This window comes from Podarcis pityusensis (assembly GCF_964106645.2).
Source record: "Podarcis pityusensis genome assembly, chromosome: 10".
Taxonomy (NCBI): domain Eukaryota; kingdom Metazoa; phylum Chordata; class Lepidosauria; order Squamata; family Lacertidae; genus Podarcis; species Podarcis pityusensis.
Window position 1 is genome coordinate 51008148 of NC_138035.1, and position 15287 is coordinate 51023434.

The 15287-nt window shown below is 41.8% G+C and overlaps 1 protein-coding gene across 5 annotated transcripts in view; it reads left to right on the plus strand.

Moving 5' to 3' along the window:
* The window catches only part of ADAMTS20 (ADAM metallopeptidase with thrombospondin type 1 motif 20), an 82291-nt gene that overhangs the window by 59331 nt on the left and 7673 nt on the right, over positions 1-15287 (plus strand). For all 5 annotated transcript variants that reach the window (XM_081022245.1, XM_081022243.1, XM_081022244.1 and 2 more), the window contains 5 exons: positions 9388-9555; positions 12785-12958; positions 13760-13930; positions 14787-14987; positions 15097-15226. In XM_081022245.1, the coding sequence (XP_080878371.1) occupies positions 9388-9555; positions 12785-12958; positions 13760-13930; positions 14787-14987; positions 15097-15226 (844 nt within the window). The remainder of the gene's footprint in view (positions 1-9387; positions 9556-12784; positions 12959-13759; positions 13931-14786; positions 14988-15096; positions 15227-15287) is intronic.

Below are 15287 nucleotides of genomic sequence, written 5' to 3' on the forward strand. Positions count from 1 at the left end.
ACCAAAAAACCTATATTTCATAAATAGTTGAGAACACATTCTATTGAATTGAATTGAATTCACATTCTATTCTATTCTTTACAAAGCTATTTTTTTAAGCACAAAGGTGCAAATCTATCAATGATCGCTGCTGTGTGATGCAGACAGATGAGTTATTTTCAGGTTTAAAATATGGGTGTGTTCCTTGCTTGGTGGCAAATTATTGGTCCTGCAATCCATTTGAATTTAGCACACCTAGTCAGAATCATGATTCTGAAATTGTTGTTGCTGCTGCTGTTATATCTTACCCACCCTTCACTTGAAAGTCCCAGGGTGGGCTGCAACAATTTCAAATACAACATTAAAAACAGTTTTTTAAAAAGTTACAATCTCAAAATAAGGTCTTAAGAATATGTATCTCAGGTATCAAAGGTCACGGTAAAGAGGTGAGACTTTAGCATTTGCTGAAAGCCATTAAGTGACATTTCCAGATGTGTCTCTGTTTTAAAACAAGAAATCTAAATGGAACCCATTATTTGGCTACTGCACTTTTGAGCAGTTGACATTTCTGAGTCATCTTCAAAGCCAGTCGCATGTAGAGCGCATTGCAGTTGTCCAATCTGGTAGTGTCCAGAGCATGGAGTACAGTGTCCAAGTCATTTCTGTCCAAAAGGGGCCAGAGCTTGGCAAACCAGTGAGACTGGGGGGAAAGCACTCCTAGCCACTGAGGCCACCTGAGCCTCTGGTGACAGTGCTGAATTCAGGAGTCACCCCTGGACCTGCGCCTTGCAGGGGAGTGCAACCCCATCCAGAATGAGCTGTTTCCCCACTTCCCAGGCATGAGAACTTGCGGCACATGACATCTTTGTCTTTTCAAAGATTCAGCTTTGAGGTATTGACTCCCCTCCACCTAATATGCCAATAACTGTCCTGATAATTAGATGGAAGTGCTTCGTTGTGCCTGAAGACGATTGATGGATTGATATAATATTTAAGCACTTCTTTGTGGAGGGTTGCAAGAGGGTGGTGTTTCAAGGAGAGAGGGTTAAATTGGGATGTGGAAAATATGAAAACAACAAGAAGAGGCAGGACTGAGATTTGGAGATATGCTTCAGAGGTCCAGACTATGGGGAGCCCCGAAAAATCAGTAATTACAATTTGGATTATAATTTGGTCTTTTTTTGTTTTTGTTTTTTGTTTAATTGGATTATGATTGGATATGTTGATTGGATGTTTTTTACTGGAAAATCAATAAAAATATTTTTTTTAAAAAAGAGGAGAGAGGGAATGTGCTGTTGTTGCCAGAGAAACTGGGCTGATACTTCTCATCTTGATCCAATCCGACACAGTTGCAGCCGAATGAGGCTGAAGATGGGTCTTTGGATGCACAACCAAACGCTGATGTCACTAATTCACAACACGTTGCTTTTTTCCCCATCCAAATATTTAACTTCATCCACATTCCACCACACACAGCAACGTGCCACTAGAGTTGGACTGGGGACAAAGCCTGGTTGTGCAGGGCTAAATAGGCAATGTCACCTCCTGCACAGCACAGCAAGGCGAGAATATTAGAAGCGCATCTCCACTGTTCGAAGGGGTGGTTTCACTATCCGTTTGTGATGTGGCCTAATCTCATTGGCTGTGTCAGACTGCAGTCATGGAATCATAGAATTGTTGAGTTGGAAGGGACCCTAAGAGGTTCTCTGTGTAATCCCTAACTGGTTGGGATCATTCAGTGAAGAAGAATCACTGCAGATGGATCTGAAGCAACAATATTATTGGGGCTAGGAAAACCTGAAAGGCTACTGTGATGGGTGTGGGGTTTTTCCGAAGGTTTTTCTTGCCTCTTGAAAGCTCAAGCTTGAGTGTAAAAATTCCTCACTAAGGCAAAGGAAAGAGATGAGAAAGATGGTGCAAAAAGGAAGAAGAGGAACTATAGCTGGGGAAGGAGGGTGGGGATACAAATGGTGAATGGCTTCATGAAATTTCACAGGCCTTGTCACCTCAATCTCTTCCAGTACAGTTTATTGCAGAACATCCCAACTATTCAGGATTCTGCAATCAACTGTGTCTTGAGGTGTCTGAATGTGAATATTACACCTGTATCATATGAATTCATTTGTATTCCAGCGGCTGCATTTGATTGATCTCCCTTGAATGTTATTATTTAAAGGAAAAGGGGATTTAGCAGACAAAGCCCAGTTACCAGAGAAGCATACAGACTTTGAACAATACTAATCAAATCCAGCTTTTGCCCTTTGATGTGTTAATATTTTTAAAAGAATCTGCCATACAACAGATGTTAGTTTAGTCCAGTTGAGATAAGTAATAGAATCTTAGCATAAATAAGAGATCATTCAGCTTCAATTTAGTCGGTATATTTGATTCTTCAAATTATGGCGAATGGTTTCTGCATGCTACGTCCAATGCAAGTATTTTGTATAAATCATCAAATGAATAAGATTTAAGACTGAAATCTTGTACACCCTTACCTGGCAGTAAGTCCCATTGACAATGATAAGACTTATGTTGGAGTGGTGATGTAGAGATGATTGTGATGATTGTGCTGCATATCTTCTAACTGTATAATTGCAAAAATGTTCAAAGAGAAATAAAATGGTTAGAAAAAACAGAGCGGTGGGGGGCACTTTTGTAGAAAGTGTGTGCATCTGCCCATAAGGGACTATTCTATTTTTCTGAGCTTTAGCTAGGCTTATCCTTTTTAGAGTAAACCCACTGGAATCAATGGAATTTTAGTTAGCCCCATTGGTTTCAATGGGCCTTTCCTTAAGGCTAGAGCCAATTATTTCTTTTGTCTGTGTGAGATGCAGCAAGCAATTGATTACTTTGCCAAAAACTACTTATGCAATAAAGTGCCAATGGGTGTGATAGGATGTCAGGCTTCAGGGAACTGGCTTCCTTCCTCCCCCTTTGGCAGTAGATAAGCAGAACAAAGATAAAAGAGTCTCTTACCAGTTAGAAACTTTAATGATCACAGCAAGAGAGCAAAGAATCCATTCCTAGGAATGAAGGTGCTCCCAATTAAGGGTTCCACCCACTTCCTCCCTAGTCACCCCGTCACTACCGCATCTTGTAACCTGATCTTGCAACCACTGTGCTTTGTCTGCTGCCACCTTATCTGCTCTTCTTGACCTTGGACTGAGCATATGAACACTTTCAAGTGACAGTGAGTCTGTTAACTCTCTCCCGGTTCTTCTCCTCCTAGCTGTTCCCCATCTAGTACTTCCCAGCTTCTGCCTTCTGAACTATGCCCCTCTGCAAACCATTGTTCCAAATCTATACTGTCCTGGGAAGATTCAGGATTCTGATCAGGAGCAGGGGGAGGGGGAGGCTCCCTCCATTCCTCCTCAGTGCAGCACTCCTCAGCACGGTCCCTGACATACGATCATTTTTTAAAGGAGTCAGACAGCAGGTACCTTCCCTGGAAAAGGCGCTGAACTAGCATAAAACGAAACTTGTTAAATCCTCCAAGTGTCAGCAGTGATAACTCTATTGTGTTTATTAAGTTGGAAGGACAGAGTTCTACTCCATTGACACTAACTGGCAGCTATATAATTGCTCGCTAAATACCCATCATTTTGATGGACAGTTTGCTTGTGGAGAAAGAGTTCGTATATTGCAAGGACTCCCGAGGGAAGGGGAAACAAGTATGCAGTGACTTTTGGCATAGCCTATGCGATCCCATTATTACAGAGAAAGGTCGGTTTTGCCCTAAATTGTCCCCAAACTGCATCACTCTCCTTCCACCCACCACCCCTTGGCAACCAATAACTTAGGGAAAAGCAGAGAGGTGAAAAACCCTAAAGCCATGGTTAACCAGGCCTGTCTGCACAACCCACCCATTTGGATAACCTAGGCCTGTGATCTTAGACACAATCCAATGGATTGGAACCTGCAGAATTGACTTGGTGTATCTCCATGTTTCTACACATATGATATTATGCACTCTATATACTGTTTCTAGAGAGATGTGGCCAGCTGTTTCTTGCACAGCTGTTGTAAGCCCTGAAACAAGCAGAAATGCATAGTTAGAAACAGATATCTCAAGCAATCTTACTCCTTTCTTGTAGCTATAAAATAGTCTGCTTTTATTTGTTTCCAAATAGCCGCACAGTATTTTTTTGTAAAAGGTAATGTTTTCCACTACTGAAGAGGCAGGATTGATCTAAATTGCAGTCCAAATGATGGAGGCCCCTTGGTGGCACATATGTGGGGTGTTTCTTGAAAGGAAAGATATAAAAGCTATATGAAGAGTTCCTGTCTGTACGGTTTCCTGAAAAGCGACCCTTTAAAGCGCAAGCAAAGAAGCTTTTGAACACAAACCTGAACAGACTTCTCAGTTTAGTTTTACAGATGGAATTAAGTGGCAGCAGTGAAAAAACTTTTAACTTTGCAATAAAATTCACACGATCCAGCCAAAGTTAAGCACTTTTAAGTCCTATTAATTTCAGTGGGAGATTTAAGCACATGCATAAATCTCTCCTGTTGAAACCTGTGGGAGTTTAAAGTGCTTTGGCTAGGGGGAAAATGCATTTATTATAGAGATTAATGCCTAGGGCAATTAACAGGAAACTACCTTTGTAACAAGGGATTATTTACTGAACCTTTAAATGCTGGTCCTAGTGCTTTTTTCTCCACTTAGATATGGATAGCTGAATGCAAAATACACCTTGTTGATCACATGAATTTTCAGCTGATAGTTTTCTTAGTATACTACATGCTAGTGGGTGCTCTTACTGCTTCTACTCAGGAAGAAAGTGATGCAAATCTCAGAGTTTGGGACTTCCTTCATGAAATTTATGTGCCCACAAGCTGAGACACACCACAGACCCTTCCAAGTGTCCCTGTTTTCCAGGAAGAGTTCCAGATTTACAGAAGCCTTCCCGGTTTCTGATTTGATCCTGGAATGTCCCACTTTTCCTTAGGACGTCCCTATTTTCATCAGAGAAATGTTGGAAGGTATGGTAGGATGACCCTATTTTTGTCAGAGAAACATTGGAAGGTATGGAGTTATGCCACCCCTGAGCCAAGGAGATATGTAACTATACAACCTTTAGAAGATATCTGAAGGCAGCCCTGTTTAGGGAAGTTTCTAAATGTTTAATGTTTTGCTGTGTTTTTATGTATTGGAAGCTGCCCAGAGTGGCTGTGGCAACCCAGCTAGGTGGGCAAGGCATATATAAAATTATGATGGTGATGATGATGGAATAGGTAGGACACTCCTATTTTCATTGGAGAAATGTTGGAAGGAACGCATCCATGTTTCAAGGGGTAGTAGTAGCTCAACCACGAAACATGATCCCTGAATTTTTCTTCAGTTCAGATTTTGATCTGAGCTAGAGAAGAATTCCTTGTACTCATTGTGTCCCAAGCCCTCTCCATTCAGCTGATTCCCTTAGGCCCCTCTACCCTACCCTGCTCTCCCACACCACTAACTGGACTACAGTGAAGAACCGCAGTATGGCTGTAGCAGCAAGTTGCACTGTGTCCAGGCTACAAGGAACGGTGACAGAGAGAGGCCTCCCTCTCCATGGGGTGTAGCAATATGCCAACCCAGGCAAAGTGGGCCCTGGAAAATGTGCTGCCCCTAGGCCATGGCTACAAATAGATGCAGACTACATCCCCAAAGGCTCCTTTTGGTTGGTCTGGTGCCCTGCTACATATCACACAAAAGTATCAAGAGAAGAGCAATAGGAAGGAAAGGCATCCCTTCCATCAGTCTCCCTATGGCTTAATGTACATTCTGGCAGTTCCCTTGCTGCGAGAAGCCAAGTTACAGGGAACCAGGCAGAGGACCTTCTCGGTAGTGGCGCCCTCCCTGTGGAACGCCCTCCCACCAGATGTCAAAGAGAAAAACAATGACCAGACTTTTAGAAGACATCTGAAGGCAGCCCTGTTTAGGGAAACTTTTAATGTTTAATAGACTATTGTATTTTAATATTTTGTTGGAAGCCGCCCAGAGTGGCTGGGAAACCCAGCCAAATGGGTGAGGTATAAATAATAAATTATTATTATTATTATTATTATTATTATTATTATTATTATTTGAACTGCCACCTGATAAGTGGGGGGGGGGATTTTGAGGTACCGGCGGAAGATAAGTTTGAGTGACTACGAGGTTGGGAGTGGACCCTATTTGGGAGGAGATAACTCAATTTCTTTCCAAGCCAACCTGAAGTGAACCGAGGCAGAGGAGGCTCACCCATCACTAGTGCAAAGTTAATAATGGCGAGACACAGTCGGGCACAGTTATGTGTAAGGAACAAATCCCATAGATTTTAGTAAAATTCAGTAGAGAACAACACTGGAGTATGAGTCTTTGGCCTTCAGCTTTTTCATCTAGAGCAAATAAGTGTCTTAACACTTAAGGGCTCTTTATATATGTAAAAACCATGAGCAGTATCCAGTGAAGTCATTCCGCTGGCACAAAGATTTCCGTCTTCACAACAGAACTTTCCTCCCTCTCCTCTCCTCACACCCCATGCCTCTCCCAAATCTGCTCTAGAGTTCTTGTGCTGACAGAACAACTTTGATGGATCCTGCCCTCTGGCACCATCTGTGGAGTAGACAAAGAGATAATTTTAATTCCCAATATGTTTCAGGCATCAGCCTGTCGCAATAGACCAGTTGCTTTATCTAAGGCAGATGAATCTGCTTGCCCATTCAGTAGAGTGCATGTATGTTTTGAAACTTTTTATAAGCAGTGTCACATTATCAAACTAGGCCAAGGAATACTTTTTTTAAAATCATACATTTGGTACTTTCCCCACTCCTAATATTTTTTCCACAGCTGCTGCACTTCTTGTTGCTTTCCTTCCATTACTAGTGTACAGCTAATGTTTTTTCCTTTATCCTTTCTGAATTACTAACTTCCACTCTATACTCTCGTCTGTTTTGTCATTATTTTATTGTACATTAATTGACACTTCATTGACCATTATCAAGAAATCCTCTTAAGAAGCTAAACCTACTACAGTGACTTCATAAAACACACTTGCACAAACACCATCTTCTATAGTATATATTGTCTGCGTCCTGTTCTGTGTTATTCTATACAAGCACAACTTAAAATGAGCATTTTGTAAACAGCAAAATATTCCCCATATTCCTTGCAAGCAAAACTGGTGCCCATTTGATCAAAGACAGCATTGGTTTTATTTCAGAGCATTTGCATGCTGTCGTTATACATTTGAGGGATTCAGCAGGTCACAATTAAAGCATTTATATCTTTACATTTCAAACAATACATTTATAACAAGCCGCTGTATGAATTACTAATGAGCAGCCGTCTGCTTTTTTATATTGGCACTCTAAGCATTATCCTTCTAATGCAAATCCTGTAGATTTCAAATGGGGAGAGTTCAGCACTGGCTTAATTATTCCATTGAAACTGATGGTGCTTTTAAAGCAGTGCTGTTTTTCTGGAAAAAGAGGTGCCGGAACTCACGATGAACGCCTCCTTTGCTCTCTTATAATGTCAATGGTGCCCACCAGAGAGGCGCAGGAACTGAACTCTGGTGAATTCCTGCTGAAAAAAGGACTTGCTTAGCTGTGGCTGGATTGCACCCTTAATTTTTTATTATTAATCACTGAGTAGACCAGGCATGTTTCCTTGCTATGAAAGTAAAGAAAAGAACAACATTCTTACCTTAACACTGTTGCCTTCGGTGAATATTGTTTGGAAACCGCAGACCTCGGAAACAGAGGAAAAATGGAAGTAAAGGGTCTGGTGAGGAATAGCTCATACTGCGGAAATGGAAACCGCTGAGGAAGGAGGGGACAGCCTAATACACTGACACTGGATCTGTTTTCATGTTGGTACTTCAGATAAAGAAATTAAATGATTAGATCTGCCTTACAGTATAAGTGAACTTTTTTTAAAAAAGAAAAAAGATGAGCCTTTTGAGACAATAGGAAATACGTTGTGTCTTTTTCAAACACCTGCCTTACTTAAGTGCCACCATTTATCAAGTTCTGTTTACAGTGTAAAGACTTTAATGTGGAGCTTATCACTGGGGTCCTTTGATACTTAATCCTTCCAGAACTGGCTCTTTGAAATGCCTTTATAATGATAAGGTTTGCAAAAGTGGCAGGTTCTCTGTCGCCTCATGCTCAAGGGCTCGGATAAGAGAAAAGAATACCTTGCAGGAAATATCAAATATCCTTCGCATGGGTCTTTCCCCCTCATTAGAATACCCTCAAAGTGTAACAGAATACAAAGCCTGTAGTGTTTGAAAATTTAGCATAAGAAAACAAATACACTGACATCCCTAGTCCTAACTGTATATACAATGAAGTAAATCCTACTTTTCAGTAAAACTATAGGCAAGTTCCACCATACAATCTATATGTAAGTTCCATAGAAATATGAGACATCCTGCTAGATACAGCGATGTAAAATGCAAGTCTCAGTCAGTAGCCTTAGAAATGTTTCCATTTGCTGAAAATAAGTACTGTATTAATTTTTGCTTTGGGGAAAGTAAGGCTGCTGAAGTAGGTAAATCTTAAACACAACTACAAATGAGCAGGCAACTGCCGACTTATTTTAGCTGCCCTGAGCATTTGGGTCTAACTGCTATTTTAAGTTCCCATTATGGCCCACCATGTAGTAGTGTCACTGCCAATGTGGTAAATTTAAATGTCTGCCAAGCCCAGGGCAGATCAGGGCAACAGAAAACAGAAAGATAATTGTTAGTGATAGGGCCTCGTAGGGTGCTCTGGTACTGACCAGCTCTGGTATTAACTCCACCTGACTTTCCAGTAAGATTTCCTCCCACCGCTATAAGACTGGTGAGAATCAGAGTAAAGAATCATACAGGGATGGATGGTCACACAGAGGATAGATACATCAACATGCTATTAAGCATGTAAGCAAAATGGAATGTTTGGGTGCCAGGCCATGGGAACAAAGAGCAGGACGTGGTCACTGTCAACATCAGTGGTGGTGCCAGGGCAGGACTTGATGGTAGAATCGGAGGAGGACCCACTTAGCAGAGTGAGCAGGGGGACCACCAAACACTGCAGGGCTGACTTCAAAGTAAGCAAAGCAACACAGAGAGATTCTCTGTAAGACTGTTAAGTCTGGACTCCAAAATTGTGTAACTGCATCACTGGCCAACATGTCCTGTTTGAGAACTTCAAGACTCACATGGCTGACCACACAGTAGAACCCTATGAATGTTTGTTCACGAGTAAGTGCCAATATCTTCAATAGGGCCCTCTCCCTTAAGAGGGTTATGATTGTGGCCCAAATGGACCTGATTCAGCATAGTAGCATTTATTTGCCATGCAATATTTGCACCAATAATTGGCCATGCTTCTGCTATGAAAATGTCATCCTAAAGTCAAACAGCTGAGAACGTTTGATTCTTCTTTCTTTTACAGTGCTCTGTATCCTGTGGGAAGGGTGTAAAGGATCGCGACATATATTGCGTTAACAACTTCCAAATTAAACTAGGTGATAATATGTGCCAGCATTTAAAGAAGCCTCGAACCCACAAAGTTTGCAGAGCTGCCCGATGTCCTGGATGGAAGGCCAACAGGTGGAATGAGGTATTTTTTAGTCTTGCAGGCAAGTCACGATACAGTTCTGCAGCAGAGAGAAGGTCATACCTTCTGCAATGAAATATAGTACCTAACTTTTTTGTACTGTGGTGCACCCAGTAGAGTTTGGCTCGTATGGTCCAATCTACTGTCTAATGACAGTTGTTATTTATTTATTTGTTTGTTTGTTTGTTTGTTTGTTTGTTTAATCAGTTTATAGACCAATTAATATATTAAAAAGCTCTTAGAGTTTTACAAGGTAAAACAACAGGAACATAAAATGGAATACAAATTAACTGAAAATACAAACTTTCAATGAAACTCAAGGAACAAAATACAAAAAACCACCAAGCAGTGCAATCTAAAAAATAACACTTGGGAAATGTTGGGGGCGGGGGACAAATACATTCTTAATAAGAATTTAAGACACTTCCAAGTTGGGGTACCAATCCAGTTTTGCTACAGCATTTAATTTTCTTAGGCCATTATCTGGACACAATAGTCACATGGAAATAAGCCCCATTGAAGAATCCTGAGTAAACACAGGATTTGACTGGATTTTAACTCTCCCATTGAAATCAATGAGGTTTTTAAGTGCTTAGCCTTCACTAGGCAGTATTCTCTTGTATTGTGTGGTTCCGGTTATTCAGAAATATTTCACAAAAGTGGCAAATCTGTGATACTAGGCTAGCCACAGGTTGATTCTGAACACATTGGACCACCGTTGCTATAATTCAGAAATGCACAATTTGCACACCACTGGGCTGAACACAGTGAGCCAACAATAGACAGTAACTTACCAGCCGCTCAATAAGGCCTCTTGAATTTGGGGTTCTGCCTGGGCTGGCATGGGTTGTCAGACACCAAGCAGGCCACAATATTTGGCTCAAGAGCTGTCGCCAGTTTGAGACGCCATAAGCTGTGCAAGCCTGCTACAATCATCCCCTTCCATCCATCTCATTTTAGTCTCTCTTAACATGTGGTGAAAGCATAATAGGACCTTAGGAAGCTACATTATACTGAATCATCACCAGGATAGTCTCAGGTCTCTCTCAGTCCTACCTTGGAGATGCCAGAGATACAAACTGGGGCCTTCTGCATGGGAAGAAGATGTTCTACTATTGATCTACAGCCCTTCCTTTATGATTAGGACAATGCGGTCATTTGTTGTTGTTTAGTCGTTTAGTCGTGTCCGACTCTTCGTGACCCCATGGACCAGAGCACGCCAGGCACTTCTGTCTTCCACTGCCTCCTGCAGTTTGATCAAACTCATGCTGGTAGCTTTGAGAACACTGTCCAGCCATCTCGTCCTCTGTCGTCCTCTTCTCCTTGTGCCCTCCATCTTTCCCAGCATCAGGGTCTTTTCCAGGGAGTCTTCTCTTCTCATGAGGTGGCCAAAGTATTGGAGCCTCAGCTTCAGGATCTGTCCTTCCAGTGAGCACTCAGGGCTGATTTCCTAAGAATGGATAGGTTTGATCTTCTTGCAGTCCATGGGACTCTCAAGAGTCTCCTCCAGCACCGTAATTCAAAAGCATCAATTCTTTGGCGATCAGCCTTCTTTTAATTTTGTGGCTGCTGTCACCATCTGCAGTGATCATGGAGCCCAAGAAAGTAAAATCTCTCACTGCCTCCATTTCTTCCCCTTCTATTTGCCAGGAGGTGATGGGACCAGTGGCCATATATGCGGTCATATATGTGTCCTAAATTATTACACATCATTTTTCATTGTGCCGCATTGTGTCAATGCAGTTCTGAAGTTAATTAATATTCTGTGGAGGGATGTGCCTTGCGTCAGCGAATGCAATTGATGGAGATGACTACAAAGCAAAACACGTATAGAGGATCTGCTCTCCTTTCATGCTTACATACAGATCACCATAAAGTTAATAGTTACGGTACAAATGAGTCTGGAGAATAGAAACTCCAGCTCCCCATCTGCGATTTTCAAATAAAGTTAATGGAAACAAGTTGTGGTATGTGCTTTTTTCACTCACGTACAAGAAGGCTATATATTCTGCCTTTTCAAGAGGCACACATTTTAGGAAATGTGCCATGGAGAATTAACATTAAAAGGCTGCAGAGGAGAGTATGACTTTAAAAAAATATGAAACAAATATGCAATGAAAGGGTGGAGGCAATAATGGCTAAATATGATTCAGTCATTTTTGAAGTCTGGAAAACATTGGCAATGGTAAGATGAAGCTGCTTGAAAGCATGTGGCCTTTGATTTCTGTGTGAGAGAGAAGACAAGTGACATCAGCATGTGAATAAATTCCCTCTTTACCAGTTACATGAATGCCATGTACGAGGGGTAGGAAATAAAGAGTACATTTGCTCAGTTGCTTTTCAGCCCTCCATATAAGCCTGCACAGCTCGTGACCGACAATACATGCTAACAACCATCTGTTGTGGTTTTCCAGTGCCGGAACTCTCCACTTTTGCCTACACAACAAGGGATGGGAGATAAATTTGATTCAGCCTGCATTTAAAGGTGAACTTAATCCACCTTTCCCAAAATGATCTGCAAACTGAGGTTCAGCCATCCTTCACAATTCACACTTCCCTGAATTTTGCAATGCAGTTCTTTGGCCAAGTATTGTGTACAAAGATGCACAAGCCAGGGTACAATGTGCATATAGGTGCATATATTTTACTGAAAATAACATAAAATGCATTATACTAGGGAAAGCTGCTTTGCAAAAAAATGTAGATATTGGGCAAAATTGCACACAAAAAGTGGATTCTAGGAGACACCATGAACTGATGTGGAAATCTAAACTTAAAATCGGAAAAATGGGAAACTGAGAGAAAATGACATTGATATATTTCCCCATATATGGCTTGTGGGTGCAATGGCTCACAACTGACAATTGCCTTCCACTAATAGAGCAAGATTTCCTGTGCTGCAGTAGCAAAGACCTATACTTGCCTACTCATAAGTGTCATTCTGAGTTTAACAGGACTTACTCCAAGGTAAGTAGGTAGGCTGCAGTCCTGTCTCCAACTTACCTGGGTGTAAACCCCACTGATTTATTTTAGAGTACGTATACCCTAGCAGAGTTAGTGACTATTAAAAAGTATGAATGTCGTATTCCTAACAATACATACTTGGGTTAAGCACCCTTGAGCTCATCAGGGCTTTTCTCTGTGCAGATATTGTTTGGATTGCCCTGTTATGTCTCATTCACTCATTTTCCTGGTTTTTCTGTGCCTGTGTGTGCACATTTATTTATTTCAGTGTTCCGTGACCTGTGGAGAAGGAGTTCAACACCGGGATGTTTACTGTAGGCTGAGAGGCAGCGGTAGAGTTGATGAAGTGCTGTGTAATTATCTGATGCAACCACCTAGTAAGAGGCCTTGTTGGTTGCCTGCCTGTGTACAGTATCACTGGCTGACTGACGAATGGCAAGATGTAAGTATGGCCAAGAAATAAGCTTCTTGCTTGAGCTTATTTAAACCAGTTACAGATGTCTGCAGGTTTGGCTGCAGTTACCCTACTTGTTAAAAAATATTTGCAGTGGGAAGACTGTCATAGTTTTCAACGGTGACATGCAACACCGTTCCCATATGTGTATTATTTGTGCATTCTGCTGTTTGCCCACGTATTTCCAGTTTGTCTACTTCAGTCCCTGCCAATGAAGATGCCCGTAAAGTGAGGTGGGTGGTAACGCTACTGACACACACGTTTTAAGGATCAAAGGCGATCTGTTGAAGAAAGATCTGAAGGTTGCTTTATGATGTATGACTCTATGGCTGCATTAATAGGGTGCCCCAATAGTGTAAATGGGGAAATCAAAACAGTGATACATTTTCCTTTACAACTCTGAGTGGCTTTGAATGGCATGATGACACACAGGGAACAAGAAGTGATTTTGATGTGAACTTCCTTATTCCGTTGACTCTTGGTCTTCTGTGAAATAGCCATATTATATATCACCCAGTGTGGAAAATCCAAATGCCTGATTGAGGAACAACTTGAACAGCTCTCCACTAGGGCAGACATGAAACATGTAGCTTCCATGAGATGCCCACCCTGAAATGTTACTCTTAGCACCTACCACTTAATATCATATATAAAGCTTTAATATAAACAAGTAGCTACAGAATTCCACTTGCTTTCAGAGTGGCCACATTTGGGACGAGCTTCTCTGGAAAAAAAACTCAGCTTCAGAAATGTAGTCTATCTTACAGGATTTGTTCTTGTCATCTTCAGTGTTCCTTGTCGTGTCAAAAAAGGGAAACATACCGCAAGGTGAGGTGTGTGGATGAAAACGGGATCCAAGTAAATGAAAGACTCTGTGATCCTGGCGCGAAACCTCCATCCAGCAAGAAATGCAAACTGGCTTCCTGTAAATATATTGTCATTACAGTTGACTCCTCACAGGTATGTATATGTGCATTTGTGACCAGGTGTCTGATTTTATACCTGAAAACAGCAGGTGCATTTTAAAAAAAGCATGGGAGTACAAACAGTCTCTCTTACCAACAGTTCAAAAACATTCATTGAATTCTCTCAGCTTCCACCAATTCAGTTTGCTTTTATTATGGGGTACAGGCCTTGGAGCTGCTTTTCCCAACATGAACATCTCTTTCTGTTGAAAAAGTTTTGTATTTTGTGGCCTAAAGATTTTAGGGACAGCCACACAAAAACTGTCTTCTGCAAAGCAGCTGCCTCTCTGAATTTCTGAGGGAGGTGGAGCTACCAAGAGATAAAATCCTATGCCTACTTTCTTGGGAGTAAGCTCATTGAAATGGGGACCTCCTTCTAGGAAACATGCATAGAACAAGGTTGCAATAAAGCCTCTCCTCCTTCCACAACTCCAGGGAGGAGTTGTGAGCGAGAGCCATTTCCCGTCTCGGCAGGGGGTGTTCTGGCCCCTGCGTCTGCTGTCCCAGCTGCCGTGCCGCACCCCCTGGCAACCAACCAATCAGGCAGAAGCTGAGGGGGTGGGGTTTAGCTGCTCAAATGCAGCAGTGGCAGCGGCAGCATTGCCCTCTCATTGCACTGCTGGGTTTCGTCGGATCACCCACCCATCCTCCCTTTAGTTCATTTCCATGTTTTTGACCTTGCTATGGACCTGTGGTTGGTTGCCTTGGTTGTCCAAGGGGCCTGATAGGAATTTTTATATACTTTGTTCTTGTGTCTTTCTTATCCTCAAGCGGGTGGCAGGTCCTCGACTCACAAGTATAATAACAATTAACTTCATGTGCCCTTTGTGACAGTAATTATATTATTTTAGTGTCCAGCTGGTTGTTATCTTGAGAACCAGCAGAAGACCTCATACTGTGTAGAAGCCCACAATGCCTGGAACAGCCATACCAACAGCCTTCGAAAAATAGCATACAGAAATTGCCCACTGGCTCAGTCACCACTGATGAATAAATGTAATGTTGTGGCATGTCCACTTGCCGCATCATGGAATGTGGGGAAGTGGAGTCAGGTGAGTATTGACTCAGCAGGGTTAAGATGCTTCAGCCCAGGAAGGAATTGTGGCCTCCACTTTGACTTGTTTGTTGTTGTCTAAATTATTTCTATGATCTCTGTTTAAGTGTTCAGCACCTTGTGGAAAGGGAACGGCAGGAAGAAGAGTAGAATGCATGACCCAAAGTGGCTCACCCAGTGACTTGTGTCTGTCACATTTGAAACCTGCAGCTAGAAGGATTTGCCATGCGAAAGACTGTAAGTAATTCAGATATGTGCAATGGATACAATGGAATGCTTCATTCACACACACACACAA